Source organism: Marmota monax, unplaced genomic scaffold (assembly GCF_021218885.2).
Source record: "Marmota monax isolate L192 unplaced genomic scaffold, Marmota_monax_Labrador192_F-V1.1 WCK01_AAM20220418_F8-fsc00215, whole genome shotgun sequence".
Classification (NCBI taxonomy): Eukaryota; Metazoa; Chordata; class Mammalia; order Rodentia; family Sciuridae; genus Marmota; species Marmota monax.
Genome location: NW_026695214.1, coordinates 2,967,109 through 2,985,157, shown reverse-complemented (window position 1 = coordinate 2,985,157; position 18,049 = coordinate 2,967,109). Strand labels below are relative to the sequence as shown.

Below are 18,049 nucleotides of genomic sequence, written 5' to 3'. Positions count from 1 at the left end.
TGCTCCGGGGGCTCCCAGTCTGGTGGGGAGAGAGACAGGGCTCAGCTGCACAAGGCAGGACCTGGTTAGTGAGGTACCATGAGGTCAGGGTTACCTTGGGAATAGGAGACATCAGAAGGGGGACCGATGAGGGAGGGGATCAGAGTGGGCATTAGAAATTTGCTTTGGGGCCTGTGTGGAAGGGTTAGAAATGGGGGCAGGGGAGGCTGGAGTGGGCGAGCCTGGGAGGAATTCTGTGATGGTGGTTTCAGGAAGGAGATGCTGGAAAATGTAGAGAGGATACGAGTCAGTCAGACTAGATAGGACTTAGTCTGATGCATGGAGAGAAGAGGGACAGGGAGGTGAGAGAAGAGGGGCGGGGAGGTGAGAAGAGGTCCAGGGAGAGGTGCATTCAAGGGGACGATTGATGGGGAGGACAGAACTGGCTAGGGCGTGATGGATTCTGCAATCCAAAGGCCAAACAGCAAGAAAGGTGGAGGGTGGGCTGCAGGAAAAGTGAGATGGGGGGACCACAGGAAGAGTGAGATGGGGGGGCCGCAGGAAGAGTGAGATGGGGGGGTGCAGAAGAGACCCAAAACAGGTGAGTCCTAGAGATGGGAAAGGCGAAGACTTAGGAGATTCCGAGAGGGAGAAACTGAAAACAAGATGCGCGAGCCTTCACAGTATCGGAGAATTGCCAAGCGCTGACCTGTTCAAGGCTCAGTCTAGGCCCACAGGGTATGGTGGTGAGCTGACAAGGGCCTGCTCTCCCTGGGCTCCCAGGAGGCACGTGCAATACACACTGAAGAGTGCTTCAGAAGTGAAGCAGGATGACAGATCAGGGCAACTAGATAAGCTGCGTCAAGAGGTCCTGACTGCCAAGTAATGTTTGAACAGAAATGTGCATTCTGAGAGGGCAGGGGAGGAGAGAAGGGCTTGGGACAGGAACCCTGGCCACCAAAGGTGGCAGAAGAAGCCTGAGTAAAACCAGACTTCCAAGGAGGCCTTTGTGAGCAGAATAAACAAGGGCTAGTTGACTGGGTAAGAAGTCCAAAGTGCAGAGGGCAGCTCGGGCCTTGTAGCCTGGGAAGGAATTTGAACTTTATTCTGGGTTTGATGAGAAGCCTTGGGGAGCTCTGAGCACAGGCATGCTGGGATCATATTTTTGTTTAAACAAAACAATAGCAGAATTGTGGTGTTGTGCTGGGAATAGACTTGGGGGTCAAAAGCAGAAGCAGGGGTTGGGATTTTTGGAGTTGATGCCTACAGTGGTGGCAAGCTGGCTGTTCAGGGAGGTAATGAAGCCCAGGGAAGGGGAGAGAGGATTCTCCGGGTGGGCGCTGTGGCCAGGAAGGGGGAGGCAGGGTTTGGTGGTAGGAATCCAGGGTTGTCGTAGGGATGTGTCAGGTGGGGATGCCTTTGGGAAGTAAGTCCAAGTCCGAGTATGGAGCAACCAGTTGGAGACATCAGACAGAGTGGTTAAAAGGTCGTGGCTGGAAATACAAGTCTTGGAAACGTCAGCAGATGAAGGCATGGAAAGCCACAGAATGGGATGGTAACTTAGCAGCTGTGTGCAGGTAGAGTGACCCTGGCAAGAGTCTTGGGGGGACATCTACACTGGGGGAGAAGAGCAGGTAGCAAAGGGAGCCAAGAAGGAGTGACCAGAGGCTGGCAGGAAGCAGGAGAGTCCTTGAGGGCCTAAGCACAAGCATTCTAGAGGAGGAGGAGGGGGCTGGGGTTTGGCTCCGTGGTGGAGCGCTTGCCTGGTATATGGAAGGCTCTGGGTTTGGTTCTCAGCACTGCAAATAAATACATAAAATAAAGGTCCATCTACAACTAAAAAACACACATATGTATATGGAGGAGGAGGGGCCAGCTGTGGGGAAGCTGTTGCGGAATCGGAGAAGATCTGGGAGCAAGTGACCAGTAGGTTTGGTGAATGATCCTGGCTGATGATCTGGACAGAGCTCACTTCAGCTCAGGGGCAGGGACAGAAGCCCTTACTGGGGAAGAGGGAAAGGGAATAGAGGCAATTAAAATGACCCAGACAAGGAGAGGAAGACGGGAAAAGGCACCCTGAATACAGAGAGCTATTACAGCAGGCAGGAGAACGATGGGGTGACCCCGGCCAGCGGGAGAGTTCAGGGGTGGTGAATAGAGTCCGGAGGACCCCAGCCAGGCCTCTTCTGTCCTTTGCTGCTGCTCATGCAGGCTCCGGGACTCTCCGGAGCCTGAGAAGACCCAGCAAGGCAAAGGGGAAGAAGAGGTTTCCTTTATTTTCTGAAACGAAAGTTCATTCAGACTCCCCATTGCCAGAACCTGTGATCAAAGAGCTGTGTGTGCCCCTGAGGGAGAAAGGCAGCAGAATACAGAGGGAGGTGTGCTCTGCTGGGGGAAGCAGGTACCTTCCCAGCTCCGTGGGGGTGTCGGGGAGGCCCGAGGCCGGTGCTTCCTCCTGGCAGTTCACTGGCCAGTCCTCGGCTCACTTGTTCATTCACATCACCTACCACACCTTATAAGGCCGCCTGTGTACCTGGCCATGAGCTGGGTGGTGCAGAGGTTGCCCCTGACCCCTGACCCAGTCTGGTGGGAGAGCCAGACACCTAAGCAGACAGTCGCATCCCAGGGCACTGGGGGCTCCAAGGGAAGAGTACAGAGCAGGGGCAGGCAGGGAGGGGTGCCCCAGAGCCATGGTCAGCTGGCATCGGGCCTACCTGGAGCAGCATCCTGGGTGGAGGTTGATGGCAGGTGGGTCCCCCCTGGGCAGTCTGCAGAAGGGCTGAGGGAGGGGGTGAGGGGTGATGACCAGGCCCTGCTGCCATGCCACCCAGCTGTCCCTGCCCCTGCTCCTGGGGGAGCTGAAACTGCATGGAAGGTCCCCCAGGGGTGCCCTGAAAATAAATTCATGAAGAGGACGGCTGCCGTGGTTCACGTGTCCCCAAGCCTGGCCCTTCCCTCACCCTTTTATCTCCTGGGATCTGAGGGCCAAACCCCCAGAATCCATCCATCCTTTTAAGACCCTGGGTTCTGGCCCATCTCCCCCAGGCCCAGGGTCCAGGCCCCAGTCCCCCTCCCCCAGTCCTCCCTCAGACCCAGGGGTCCAGGCCCCAGTCCCCCTCCCCCAGTCCTCCCTCAGACCCAGGGTCCAGGCCCAGCCTCCTCTCTCAGACCCAGGGTCCAGGCCCAGCCTCCTCCCCCGGACCCAGGGTCCAGGCCCAGCCTCCTCCCTCGGACCCAGGGTCCAGGCCCAGTGCCTACCCCCTCAGCCCCTTCTGTCCTAGTGACACAGCACTCCGGCTTCCCAGCCCTGCCTGCTCTGGACAGAAACCCGTTGTTCCCTGTCCCGTCCTGTCTGCCCATGTGGGAGGCTGTAGTTGGGACTTTCAGCCCCGCCCTTGACCCTTCAGGAAATCGAACTCTGGGCTTCAGCGGCTTTAAGACCAGTCCCGGCCCCTCCTCTCCCCCACCCCGCCCGGGTTGTCCCCTTAAAATACCCGGGATCCCTATGGCAACAGGCGCCGGCGACAGGTGCGGGTGTTATTTACGGGTCGAGCCCGAAATAGCCGGGAGGGCGAGGGGATGGGCGGGCGGGGCGAGGCCGGCGGACGGACGAGCGGGCGGAGGCCGAGCGGGCGGAGGCCGAGCAGAGCCGACGGGTCGAGGCATTGCGGAGCTGGGGTCGGCGCGGCGCCGAGGCAGGAGAGCGAGCGGGGCCCCTGCCCAGGAGGCCGGGGTGGGAGGCCCGAGGGGGGCGCGAGGCCTGGAGCTGAGCCAAGAGCCCTCGCAGCCGCCGGGCAGGCCCTGGGAGCCCGGGGGAGGGGGCGCAGAGTGATCCCCAAGGGACTGAGTCCTTCCGGGTCCCAAGAGTCCTGTGGCGTCCAGATACCTTGCCCCTGCTTTCTGAGCCTCAGTGAGGACCACAGCTCCTCAAGCTGAACCCAGCGGGGATTCGCGGTTCCCCTCTGAGCAGCGGGCGTACCCCAGACTCCTTTATGGACGCCCAGCCACCGTCCCTTCTGGACCTCGGCCGGAGTTTCCGGCTTCTTGGATCTCTTTTGAGCAACTAGGGAGACTCCCTTTCCCTTTTGCTGAATTCCAGGGGACCCCCAGAATTCCTCTGAATCCCGCTGATCTGCTGTGAATGCTGGGGCTCCCTGGCTTCTCTGAGACCCAGACCTAGCTCTTCCCCTTCTGTTCCCCAGAGGGTCCCCAAGTCCTCCCTCCTCAAACTCTGAGCCCAGAGGATCCGGGGCCACATCTCTCAAACACACAGCAGGGCTAAGCTCCCTTTTCTGGGCACCCCAGACTCGGAGCCCTAGTGGAGACCCCAGAGGAGCGCCTCTGAGCTGGGGTGGGTGCTGGGTTCTCCTGCCACTGCACCCCCAGGCACCCCCTGGTGAGGTGAGCCTCAGGGCACCTGCCTTCTCTGGGCCTGGTTCTCTTTGCTGAGTTGGTGAGCAGCCCCGGCTCCTCCTGGGAGGCTTCCCCTCCTGGGGTCTAGGTTTCTCAACTTCCGAGCCCCGGAGGACACCTGACTCCACCATTTGAGGTTCAGCTCTTCCTCTCTCATATCCAGCACCCACTGAGCCCCGGCTCCCTTCAAGGTCCCAGGCTGTGCCAGGCCCCTCCTCCCGCCCCTCAGGACCCCTCCTCAGCTCTGCCTGCTCGGACCTCCCTGAGCCCCATCTGCAGCCAGGATGATGATGTGGTCCAACTTCTTCATGCAAGAGGAGGACCGGCGGCGGGCCGCTGCAGGCCGGCGGCGTGCCCAGGGGCAGAAGGGAGTCCTCCTGACGCCAGAGCAAGAGGGGAAGATTAAGCTGGTGCTGCTGGTGGTCTCCATAGGTGCCACACTGGCCGTGCTGGCCGTGGGCACAGAGTTCTGGGTGGAGCTCAACACCTACAAGGCCAACAGCAGTGCCGTGTGTGACGCCGCCCACCTGGGACTGTGGAAGGTGTGCACCAAGCGACTGTGGCTGGCGGACGTGCCCGAGGGCCGTGAGACCTGTGGCCCTGCCGAGCTGCCTGGAGGTGAGAGGCCATGCCCTGACCCAGGTAGAGAGACTGAGAAAGCCACGCCCCAGAAAGAACCTGGGCCCCCAGGAGAGAGCTTGCACCCCAGAAAGACCTGTGCACAGATCTGCCTGGGCTCTCAGAGACAGACGAGGGCACTCAGACCTGGCCCATGTTCCTAACTGGCTTGTCCCCAGGGGGCCTGTACCCCATCACCAGCCTGTGCCCCCACACCCAGCTGGTGCCTTCAGAGAGCCTGAGCACATCTGACAGCACATCCCCACCCACACCCCCGAGATGCCTGCACCCCTGTGCATGTGCCCACAGAGAGCCTGCGTCCCAGACAGTCTTCCCCCTGGAGACAGACGGACTCCCTGGCTGTGAGCTCTGGGCAGACAGACCGCCCTGCTGCCCACCCTAGTGTAGAATCTGTGCAGGTTCACTCCCTGTGAATTTGCCAAATGAAGCTCTTGCCAGTCACCTGCCAACGTCCCGGGGCGGGCCTTGTGCCCTGGCACCATTCATTCCTGCCCCTGTCCCCTCCGGAGGCCTGACTGCAGCTCCGGCCCTTCTCACTTTCTCTGCAGACTCTCCACGCCCCTCGCCTCCCCTATAGTAGTTCTTTCGTTGCAGGTGTGCCAGAGGGCTGTCCCTTAGCTCTCACTGACGGCACATGCCATGCCCTTTACCTGTCCCAGCAGGCCTTCTTCATGAGAACTGGGCAGGAGCGCACTTCTCTACCCACCCAAAGAAAACATCTTAGGCATCTCCCCTCTGGCCATTCAGGATGCCACCTGTGAGATTGCCCATGTGGGGTATCCAGCAATGCCGTCCACACAACGCCCCACAATTGCAGCATCCCTCAGAAAGGACCCTGCCCTTCTGGGCTCCAGATGGGGTTTCTGTCCTGTGTTACTTCTCCAGGTGGATTTATCCATAGGGTCCAAATAAGGGTGTCCTAAGCCTTTCCTAGCAAGTGGGCACCAGGCATCCTCTGCTGTCCCGAAGACTATCTTGGTCACTTCACTTCTGTAGATGAGCTGTCACCCCTCAGGGTCTTGAGCAGGATGATCTCCAGCTTCCGAAAAGCGGGATTCCCCAGTAATAAAAATATGAGATGAGTACGTAGTTCCTGGCTCTGTTCTAAGGAGTTGCTGTGCATGGATTCATCACCTGTCCTGCCAGCCCCGTGAGTAGTTATCATCAGGTCCGTTCCACCGAGGGCAGCGAGGAGGCGCGGGGGACCTCAGTGGCTCAGCCTGTGAACCAGGCGAGTTATGTGGGGTTTGGATCTTGGCTATCCCTGCTCCCACCTCACTCGTCCATAAGGAGCTTCCATGGCTCCTCACTATGCCAGAGGGGTGTCCTGACCTCACTAAAAAGAAGATGGGGCTCCTCACATCTCTTGCTGTCCCCTCTGCTGGCCAGGAGGGCTTGCCCTCCTTATAGGGCTCTGACCGTCACCCGTGCAGGACCTCTCAGAGTCTCCTTATGTCTGAGAAATGGAATGACTCATGTCCCTTGGCGGTGACAGCTGCCTCACACCCGTGGCTTTTCAGATGGGATTTGCCATATCCTCTGGGGGTCAAGAAGCCAGAAGTCCTGAGTCATTCATAGCCAGAGTGGGACACGCCACAGCCCACACTGCCCCAGCAGGACCTTCACCCTTCCCTAGGGATGTAGGCTTCTCCACCCACTGCACCCCACCCTGTGGCAGGAAGCACCGTACCCTTGCTGCTGCAGGATCAGGATTCGCACCTGTCACTACTCCTTGCTGGGCACCGCATGTCCCTCCCCTTCCCCGGTGCTCCAGGGGGCGCCCACTCTAGCTCACCGGACTCAGGGGTGTCTCTCGTCCCTCCATATCCTCTTCAGTAGGAAAGTCCCGTTTCCACTTCTGCAGGCCGCATGGTCCCCCTGGGGGTCCTTTACTCCTGTGGGTCTCACGCCTCCCCCTCCCTAGCCTCAGTTTCCCCACCTGTAGAGCAAGAGCGTTCTGACTGGGAGAACCCTGAGGGGAGATCTGCCTCTAAAATGCAGTTCAGAAAGTTCTTTTCCTTTGTTAAAGTTTCTCGGACACAAAATACACAACATCAAACGAATCCCACTCCCAGGTTCGGGTCCTCAGATCATGACCCGCCCGGAAGATCCTTCCTGTGCTGTGTTTGATAACCTGGTTCTTTTTCATTCCTTCCTGACTCAGCTCTTTCAGGTGTTTGACAACGCATTCGACCTGGAGAGCAGAGCCAGTTTCTACCCACCTGTGTGTGTTGACTTGCATAAATGGTGTCAGGCTGTAGATTTTATCCTGCTCTTTAACCAGCTAATTCGACTTTTCTTGCTCAACACCCTCTCTCAAGTCTTCCCGCCTTTGTTATCGTAGTTCGGGGCTACTGCGTTCTGCAGAGCTTTCCACAGGGAGGGTCCCCTCGTGTATATGCCTGTCCTTGAGAGAGGGACACCTGGGTCATTCCTGCGCTGTTATTTATAAATGATGCTGCAGTGAACACCCACACCTGTGTCCCCTGTATGTGCTTTTTCCTGGGTGCAGACCCAGAAATGAAACAGCCAGGTCCCGGGGTATCAACATCGCTCATGTGTCACGCCGCGGTGGGGACCTGTTCTGAGCAATGCATCCTTAATGGATTTTGTTGTTGTGAGATCATCGCAGAGTGTGCTCACTCAGGCTCAGAGGACTGCGACCTTGCTGGGTGAGGTCATCTTAAGGACCTCCGTCCTACAGGGGCCCATTCTCCACTGATGGCCATCATGGAGCGCAGGACTGTGACACGCTCCATAAAGCGTGTCTGAGTCCTTCCCCCACAGCCCAGGACAGCCTCACTGCCGGTTGTTTCCGCTTGCTGCCTCCCTTTTAATATCCGCAAGGTCTAATTGATCCAAAGTGGCCCCTCCCTGCTGGCTCAAGTGCGTTTCTCTGGCTCCTGCTGGAGTGGAGCTCTTCCTGTGCCGCGGGTTCTCCAGGCTCCTTGGCTGCGGGTGACCAGGCGGGGCTTGTGCCCTGTGCAGGGGGGCGCCTCGGACAGCAGCCTGCAGGGGCTCTTTGGATTCAGGTGGGAGGGAGCGTCCCCTCTTCTGTTAGCCTCCCATGACCTGCTTCTTGGTGGCCTTTGTTGAGTAAAGTGGCTGTCTCTCTCTAATCCCACTTGACCCTCAACAAACCTGCAGGAAGGAGCCAGGAAAGAGATTATCACCTCCTGTTAAAGAGGAAGCACCGGACGCCCAGAGACAGTTAATGGCCCACTTGAGGCCATGGATCTAGTCCTCTGCAGGGGCGGGAATCCCCGGGCGTCCTGGGCTGCCAAGAGGCGTTTCCCCCTCCTCTGCACCAGGGATGCTAAGGTGCTCTTTTAAGGCCCCTCTGAGCTCTGTTAAGGGTCCACCCTGGAAATACACACAGCGCCTCACGTCATCTCCCTCCCCCTTCTCTCTCCTGCTCTCACAGAAGCAAACTGCACCTACTTTAAATTCTTCACCACGGGGGAGAACGCCCGCATCTTCCAGAGAACCACAAAGAAAGGTGAGCAGGTTTCACGCTGTGACGAGGGGCTGGGTGCTGGCCACGCTCAGGGACGGCTGGTGGCACCGCTCCTCCGCCACTCTGCCCGGGATGATGGGCTCAGCTCTGGGGTCCGTGGACGTCCTGTCTCTGGGAACTGGTGGTGCAGCTTCTCCAGACTGTGACCCCTCACCTTGCCCAAGCCACAGGCCACGTGACTGGGCAGTCCCTCTCTGAGGATAGCACTCTAGCATCTCATGAATGGGCGCTTGGGATCGGTAAGCCCCACCCTGGGCATTATGCCCGGATGATCTCCAGTCCTTGGCCTGACTGCAGGACACAAGCGTTGTCTTCCTCCTCCAGAGGAGATAACAAGCCCAGAGAAGGTAGAAGCAGTCCGCCCAGGAAGTGGCAGAGGCAGGATTCGAACCCAAACAAATCTTACCGTAGAAGGGCACTGCCCAGAATCCCCTGTGGAGATGAAAATGCTCTACTTTGGGACCCATCCTGCACACTTGGCATGTGGCTGCTGTCACAGGGGAGATGAGTGTTGAATTTTGTTTCATTTGTCACATTAAAAGTGAAAGCCCACGTGTGGTTAGCAGCTGCCACCACACTGGACCATGCACCTCTGAGGACTTTGTCCTTTCTGCTCTGAGCACGGCTTCTCCATCACGGGGTGTCCCCACCAGCACAGGAATTGGGATCGTGACATGAATCTGGCTTCTATAAGGATTTCATGAGACAAGGCTTCTAGAGGCTTCCAGAGCCCAGGGCTTGCAGTGACCCCTCACTACCTGCAAGCAGTGGTTCCTGGCCTGCTCCACCTGTTCTGTCTCACCTCCTTGCTGGTTGAGCACAGTGGGGTCACCATGTACTTCTGGGACGGTGACATCATCCTGGTGCTCACCTGTGGCCCACCTGTGTGTGCCAAGCACACGGCCCACCCAAGTAGGGTTCTGGACCATTCCCCGGTAATGTACAAATGATGACCAGATGATAGTAATGATCAGTTGCTCACATCTCCTTCTAAAACCCAGGCTTTGTGCCTTCTGCTCTGTGGCCTTAAGCAAGTGACTGACCCTCTCTGAGTCTTAGTTTCTTCTACAGGATTGTTATTGGACTGGACTGGGCAACCGACTTGACAACTTTTCTACAGTCCTGAATCATCCATCTTCCTGATCCTGGGCCCCTGTAAAGGAAACCTCTTGTTCTCTCTCTGTGATCTCTGCTTCTCCCCTCTCCCCTTGCAGAGGTGAACATAGCCGCTGCGGTGATAGCCGTGCTGGGCCTGGTGGTCATGGCCTTGGGCTGTCTCTGTGTCATCATGGTGCTCAGTAAAGGTGCCGAGTTCCTGCTCCGAGTTGGAGCTGTCTGCTTTGTCCTCTCAGGTGAGGGCGGAGAGCCTGGGCTGAGGGCATTGCATGCTGGGAGGGGGATCCCCAAGAATTGTTGCCAGCTGGGAGGCGGGATCTGTACACACAATTGCATGCCGGGAGGTGGGATCTCCATGCACTGCTGCATGCTGGGATTTGAGGGGAGCCCAAGGGCTATCATAGGCTCAAAGATGGAGGAATTCCAAGCCCTTTTGTTGGCTGAGAATTGGACAGTCTACAAATACCATTTTGATCTGGACCTGAGGTCTCCAAGGATTGTTGCACGCTTAGGGGTGGGAACCCCAAGCACTGCCGCATGCCAGGAGCAGGAGGGAGCCCCAGGGCCCTAGAAGTCTCAGCCACAGGACAGCTCCGAGCCTGTTGCTAGCTTGGACTACTCCCCAAATACCTTTTTAGGTTTGGACCTGGAATCCCCAGCAATGTTGTATCCTGGGGTGGGGAGGTCTGCAGTCAGTGCTGTGTGCTCTGATGTTGGGAAACCCAAGGGCTGTATCAGGCTCAAAGGTGGCAGAGTTCAAGCCTGGTGGTTGGCTGGGATTTAGAGGGTCTCCACACAGGCCTTGAGATTTGGACCTGGGGCCTGGGGTCTGCAAGGACTCTTGCATTTTTGGAGTTGAAGGTCCAGAAAAAAATAACTGCATCATAGGAAATGTGGCCCTTGACAGTAACAAAGACTTCAGTTTATTGTACATCTAGCTCAGAATACCACAGGCCTGCTGCTGTGTTTAACTGCATAACCATCACCTCTGCATTAACCTATGATCGTGAGCATCGTGTGCATCCCAAACTTATACAAAGACAACTAGCTTAGAATAAAGTTACTTTTAAGTAATGCCAGCACTGTTTTTACAAAAAGAAAAGCTTCACATGATGGTTGCACCAGACTTTTTTGCAAAAAAAAAAATTAATAATAATAATAATAATATTTGGCATAAAATCCATGACAATTATGTGGACAAATTCGGTAGTAGAGATCACTGTTCTTCATTCTGTAGTTGAGAACACTGAAGCTCAGAAGAGGCAGATGAGTTATTCAGACTCACACAGTGAGGACAGAGGTGGGCTTGAGCCTGGGCCGCATTCTCCAAGCTCACCTCTCTGGCTGCACACACTTGGCACCTCGGGGAGTACTTTCCTGAGGTGTCTCTGTGGGCTCAGCACGGTATGGGGAGACGAAGGCATAGCCGGGGAGTCAGTGGTCTAGCTTTTGTCTTAGTCTGGGTCCTGAATCAGTATACGACCCTGGGAAAGTTCCATTCCTCTTCTGGGCCTTAGTTGCCTTGTTGAATCAAACTTTTCTCAGGTGGAAAGAAAAATCATTCATTACACTTCCTTTCTGTGAGTGTTTATGATCATCTACTATGATCCAGGCATGGTAGGGGCTAGAGATAGATACAAGACTACTCTGCTATCAAAGGGCCCCAATTTGGGCGGAAAAAGAGTATAACTAATAATTACATAAGTCATGATTCAACTGAATTGGTGATGAGAGTTACCATAAAGCTTATTAAGGGGACGTTCTGTGGTGGTGGTATGTGGCAGAATAGATAATCTAGAAAGCAATAGTTGAGCTGATAATTGAAGGATAATAGGAATTATCCAAGGTACAGTGGTGACAGTTGTAATGGCAACAGGTGATGGTGATGGTGTTGGTGGTGATGGTGATGGTGGTGGTGATTGATGGTAGTGGTGGTGTTGGTGGTGATGGTGATGGTGGTGGTGGTGATGGTGGTGATGGTGATAGTAGGGGTGGTGGTGGTGTTATGTTCTGGTAACAGCGATGGTATGGTGGTGGTTATGGTGGCCATTGTGATGGTGGTGGTAGGGATTATGATGGTGGTAATGTTAGTGGTGGTGATGGTGGTGGTGGTAGTTGTCAACGTGATGGTGAAATAAAATGGGCAAAGGCTATAAAGCATTAGGGAAGTTTGCAGAACAGAATGAAGATCAGAGTATAAAGCAAGGCAAGTCTTGCAAAAGTGCACACAGCAGCCTCTATGGACACGTGAGGCAGAGGCCTGGAAGGCGTGCGGGTGTTCAAGAGCCACACAAATGGAGAAGAGTATTGCCGTGTCTTATTCGTCGCCTTAGAGATCTCCCTAGGTAGAGGGGGAAGTTCAGTCATTCCCTTTCCTTTCTTTCATCTATTCGCTAGTTCATCTAATTTACTGTGATACAATGAATAAATGCATAGCTACGCGTCTACACACATACATGGTACATACGTTGCACATGCATGAACACAGCAGATGTCTGGAGGCAGTACCCTAACAGTGCAGAACGGTGCCTGTCGCCATGCTGACGGGTCTGACTACTCAGACAGGAGCCGCACAAGCAACCCCACAGTTAGAAGCCATAGTGGGTGACATGAAGGACAAGGAGCGTCCCCGCGGGAGTGAGCAATAGGAGCACCTGATTCCATACGGGGAGTTGGGCAGCCTGTCCGAGGCAGTGACCTCAACGACGTCACATCATAGTTAAGCAAGGAGAAGAGAGCTTGGTGAACTTGAGGTCCTGAGAGAGGGCCACTGTGACCCGGCCTTGGAGAGGGGTGTGCTGGGACGGGGCGGCGGGGAATCAGCAGGGAAAGAGCGTGTCTGGATTGGAGATTGGCTTGTGATCTGGGCAGACTCTTCCCATCCCTGACTTAAGTCTCCTCACATCCAGAACTCCCTTGCTTTATTCAGATTTTCACACCCGCGACTAAAAGACCCGACCAGAACAACCGCAGAGGAGGAAAAGTCCATTTTGGGGCTCACGGTTGCCGGGGTCTCAGTCCCTAGAAGGCCAGCTCCCTTCGTCGGGGCTCGAGGTGAGGCAGGGCGTCATGGTGGAGGAGAGTGGCCGAGGGAAGCCCCGCACGTCAGGGTGATCAGGAGGCAGAGACGCCCCTCTCCAGACACAAACATCTACCCCAAAGGCAGGACCCCGAAGGCCACCTCCTCCAGCCTCACCCTCCGGCCTCCAGTCACCACTCTGCTAACCCCGTGGGGGTGAATTCACTGAGTGGGTTGGGGCTCCCACAAGCCAATCATTTCTCCTCTAATCCTTGCATTGTGTCGCCCGTGAGCTTCTGGGGGACACCTCGCGTCAACCCTGACCTTCCAAGGGTCCACCCATCAGGTGTTCACCCTTCCTTCCTCCCACGGAGCCTTCCAGGGACCCGTCACTCCTCCCTCCCTCCACTGTCCGCCCTCTGGGCCATCAGCCATGTCTTTGCTGGGTGCCCTGCTCAGCCCCACCCCAGGGAACGTGAGTCAGAGGACACCTTACCGAGGACTGCACAGCTCGCAGGGGCAGGTGCCGGGGCGCTCACACCTGCCTTCTCCCCAAGGGCTCCTCAGAGTGTTTTATTCATGTTGGGCGTGTCCTGCGGGTTGTGCAGCCAGGCGGAGGCCAGGTGGCCCTGACACCAGGCGAGGTGGCCCTGACACTGTGTGGTTGTGCTGGGTGTCGGGATAGGGGGGCGGTCTCTGTAGACAAAGAGACAGGCACAGCCGATAGCATGTCTTTTCCTAAATGTCTGCGTCAGTGTCCTTCGGGGATTCGGGGCTGTGACAGGTGGGCGTGTGTCCTCAGGGTTTAGTCCTGGGGTGAGATGGCACTAGGACAGTCTCATGTGGATCCATTGTTGTTAATCACCAGCCGTGAGGAGCTGCCACGGAGGAGAAGTAGAGTGTGAGGAAAACATGCCGTGCCTCCACAGGGCCTCCACAGGGCCTCTGCTGGGCCTCCTCTGGGCCTCCACAGGGCCTCTGCTGGGCCTCCTCTGGGCCTCCACAGGGCCTCCTCTGGGCCTCCACCCTGCCTGTGGCCGGCTGCCCACGCCTCCGTCTCTGAGGAGGAAGACCCAGTCATACTGGATTGCAGTCCTTTCTGACGGCCTTACTTAATCATTTCCAGATGTGGCCATGTTCCGGGGACTCGGGGTTGGGACCTCCACATGTGACCTTTAGCTGACCGTTCATCACTGGATGAAGCTCCGGGGGGACGGGGACTTGGCTGGTCTCATCTGTGTGTCAAGCCCTTGTTACCCACGACCCCACTGAGGACTGCTGAATGAGGCGGGTCAGCCCAGGGGAGGGGCTGCGCGGGCTCCAGGCTGCGTGCCCAGGCCCCAGGTTTAAAAGATGGAGGAGTCGGGGTGGAGAAGGGAGGCAGTGGCCTCCGGCCCCGGGGGTGCTGTCTGGTGGTTCACAAGACTCTGCAGCCCATTTGCCACCTCGGCCCCCCCCCACCCTGTCCCGTCCACAGTGACCGCCCTTTCTTTCCCTCAAGTGTGCGGCGCTCCCTCCTGCCCCAGGGCCTTGGTGCCGGCTGCTCCCTCTGCTTGGAGCAGCGTTGCTCAGTCTTCTGTGTGGCCTGCTCCTTTTGGTCCCTGGGCTCAAGCGGCTCTTGGTGACGCCTCCATCGGGAGCGCCCGCCCACCCTGGCCGTGGCCCCTGGTGTGAAGTTCTCCCCGCCGGGCGTCACCTTCTGAACTACCTGCTCTCCCGCGTTCCCTGGGGAGGCCGCGCCCTGGCAGCCTGCAGCTGGAGACGTGCAGGACACGAGGCCCGTCAGGCAGGACAACTCCAGATGACCCTGAAACAGAGCTTCAGATGTGACAGGACCCTGGAGCCAACTGTGGCTTCCTACAGGTCCACGGGGGCCGGGGTCGCAGCTTGGTCCCCTCACGGCTCCGGCCCCCCCGTGCCTCTGTGCGTCGGTGCTTTCTCATGGCTCCTGGGGACACTCGTGTCTGCAGGCCTCAGTGCCTTGGCTTAGCATCTGTCCCCTCCGGGAGGGGATGGTGGCTCCGGGGCAGAGAGCCGACACTGCCTCCGTCTTGTGTTCTGCTGTTTCTTAACTGTGCGGGCCTCGGCCTGTTTCCTTCTTCTCTTTAGTGATTCACTGTCACTCTTCAGAAAGAGCCTTCACGAGTCTTTTGGGGGCGGGGCACGTAACAAGGGATTGAACTCAGGGCCCTTAACCCCTGAGCCACGTCCCCTTTTTCAAAATGTACTTTATTTAGAGTCAGAGTCTCGCTGAGTTGCTTAGGGCCTCGCAGAGTTGCCGAGGCTGGCTTTGAACTTTCCATCCTCCTTCCTCAGCCTCCTGAGCTGCTGGGGTTACAGGTGTGTGCCATTGTGCCCGAGTCTTGGAGTCTTAATTTGAACTTTGTGTTTCTTGATTCCTGTGTTTACTTTTTGATTACAATCACAGGGCGATGCACCCAAGATGCCACTTGCCCTCTTACCCATTTGGAAGCATGCCGGCCAGTGACATTAGGGACATTGGCAGCCATGCATACAAAACTGTGGTGGAACTCTGACAACCCCTCCCCACCCCTCTGCCCACCCCTGGGCAGCACCAGGCTGCTTTCCGCCTCTGGGGACGGTCCTGTTCCTTCTGTCCGCTCCCCCAGCAGGGCCTGCGATACAGGAGGTGCTCAGCCACCCCATCCACAGGAGCGTGGCAGGCGCCACGTCTGCCCAGATCTGTGCACCCTCCCGGGTACTTTAGACCTCCCGGGTGACTTGGTGCCATGTGCCTTGTCCCGCTGTCCTGTTTAAGGAAGGGTGACAAGACAAGCGGCCTCTCTCTGTCCCGCAGGCCTGCTGCTCCTGGTCAGCCTGGAGGTGTTCCGCCACGCGGTGCGGGCGCTGCTGCAGGGGGCCGCCCCCGAGCCCGGCCTGGCCCCGCGCCTGGCCTACGAGTACTCCTGGTCCCTGGGCTGCGGCGTGGCGGCCGGCCTGGTCCTGCTGCTGGGCGGGGGCTGCTTCCTGCTGCTCTCCCTGCCTTCCTGGACCTGGGGGTTGCTGTGCCCCAAGCGAGGACCCCCGGCCACCTAGCGCCTCCTGCGTGCCTCCCAGGCCTGCGCGGCCCCTTCCTCCAGCGGCCCCGGAAGACCTGCGGGTCCCCTGGAGGACTGGCCCTCCCGGGGCCCCTGCACCTGCTCCCACCAGCACCTTGTCCTCTGGGAACACGCTCTTCTCGGTGGCCGACTTGGTGTCATGGAGTGGGACAGGAAGAGGCTTTCTGCACCTGAGGGTTCCCTGGGGGGGGCTGGTGGACCTGATGGGGAGACTGAGGCTGGGGTGGGTGTGGGGGTCTCGGAGGGGGTCGGGCCTTCCTTTTCCAGGTCCGGACTGGTTCCCCTGCGGAGAGACTCCTGAATCTGCAGCTCGGGTGGGATTAACTCACTGTGACCTAACTGTGACCTGATTTGAGATTAAAGATTTGGAGATGTAACGGCTTTGATTTGGAGTGAGTCTGTGACGCGGCCGTGCTTTCTGGGGCAGGCCGGAGCGGCCTGTGTCCTCCCCAGAAACCCGCCATCACACCTGTCAGCCCTGGAGTCCCGCGGGAGCCCAGGGACGTGGAGACAGGAGTGACGTGGGTGACGGTCGACTCGTGTCCCCACCAAAGGCCACGTGCTGGGGGCCCGACCCACAGTGCCTCAGAGTACAGCCTTGTGGGGAGAGAGGGTCAGCGGGGACCAGGTGACGGGTGGGGGAATCCAGAAGGACCGGTGTCCTTGTGAAAGGCAGATGATGTGGACACAGACGCACAGAGGGACAGGCACCTGAGGGTGCAGCGGAGGAGGAGGCCCGAGCACCCTCCCTCCTGGCCTCGCGGGGTCCAGGGGTGGGGGACAGGGGCTGAAAGACGTGGAGGTGGCTCTGGAACTGGGTGCTGAGCACAGGCTGGGCCAGCTGTGGGGTCGTGAAAGAAGCAGCCCGGGGTCCCCGGGAAGCCTGGGGAGACTGTGGTGTCATAACAGGGGCATTCTGGGGAGGGCTTGGGAGGACAAAGGAGCAGGACAAAGGAGTGGGAGCCACGGACCACCCACCCCACTACTCACAGCGGGCGTGAGTGGGCACTGTGGTCAGGGCCAGCTTCTTCCCTTAGGAGACCCCCATGCACCTTGCACCTCCTGTGTTCTGGGCGCTGGGCTGAGCGTCTCATGAGCATCATCTTGGCAACAGGCACAGTGCTGCTGAGCTGCCGTCCATGGGCTCATTGGACTGCTGTAAGCACAGTGGATCAGAGCAGTTAAGCAACTTTCTCCAAGTCACACAGATACTGAGTGGAGAAGGTGGGGTTCGAACACGGATCTTCTGCACAACCATCCTCACATGTGCCAGGAAGTGTGAGAGAAGAGGAAGGATCAGTATCCCTGGAAACGAAGACCTCCCACCGCCATCCGTGAGCTTGGAATGGGTCACGTTAGTTACTGCACGTAGTAGTGAGGTGACGTCACACTGGTTCAGATGGCCCATGGCCAAGGTCAGGAAGAACAAGCTCTGAGGAGCTCTTAGACGAGAGGAGACCTGGGAGACAGGCCAGACGCAGACGGTGCAGGGTCCTGGGGCAGAAATAGGCCACCGACAGAAACACTGGCTAAGTCGGAGTCCTCGCGGACCTGACCAACATGGTCATGTGGGGGGTCACTGCAGGGGAGACCAACGCCTGGTGAGGACCTGGGGCCCCTCTGGACTGCCTTTGCTGCTCTCCCGTGTGTCTGAGATGATTCCAAAGGGGAAGTCCCTTCCCACAGACAAACTCCACCAGTGGGCCGGGAGCTGGGTCCTCCTGGGCACCTGTCATCCCTGATGCTCGAGTCCTGCGCTGGACAGCAGGCAGGAAAGTGAGCTGGACCTGCCTCCCAGCGCAGCTCGGCCGGGCCACAGGGCAGCTGGTGAGTGCGGAGGTGGGGGCTCCAGCCGTGAAGCCCAGAGGGGGAAGAACCCCTGGGGAGTGGGGGTTGGCTCAGGCACGGGAGGAGGAGACCCCTAACTTGAGACTTAGGAAGAGTAAAAGGCAGCGTTGGGCTCCTGGGCTCTGGGCATTCCAGGTAGGAGGGAGACAGACCAGAGATGGCTGGAGCCTGTGAGTGGGGTCTAGGGGGCAAGAGAGGGGTCTCAGTATGGAGGAGGCGGGGAGACCTACCTGTCCAACTGTGTAACTTGGCCTTTATCTGAGGGCACTAGGGAGCCATGGCGAGTTGTTGAGCAGAGACAGGTCGAGGGGTTAAAACGAATTTCTTGTTCTTGAAATGATAAAGTCATAGACACAGAAGAGATTGGTGGTTGCCAGGGGTTAGGAAAGATTGGGGGTGTCACAAAGGAAGGCACTAGGAAGGATCCCTCACGACAGA

At 57.8% G+C, this 18,049-nt stretch overlaps 1 protein-coding gene across 1 annotated transcript; it reads left to right on the top strand.

Moving 5' to 3' along the window:
- The first annotated feature begins 3,663 nt into the window (after positions 1 to 3,663).
- Positions 3,664 to 15,959, top strand: Cacng6 (calcium voltage-gated channel auxiliary subunit gamma 6). Its single transcript, XM_046431169.1, has 4 exons — positions 3,664 to 5,010; positions 8,456 to 8,530; positions 9,763 to 9,900; positions 15,502 to 15,959. Exons 1-4 carry the CDS (start codon positions 4,677 to 4,679, stop codon positions 15,738 to 15,740), a joined length of 786 nt encoding a protein of 261 aa, XP_046287125.1. The 5' UTR covers positions 3,664 to 4,676; the 3' UTR covers positions 15,741 to 15,959.
- Positions 15,960 to 18,049: the final 2,090 nt, after the last annotated feature.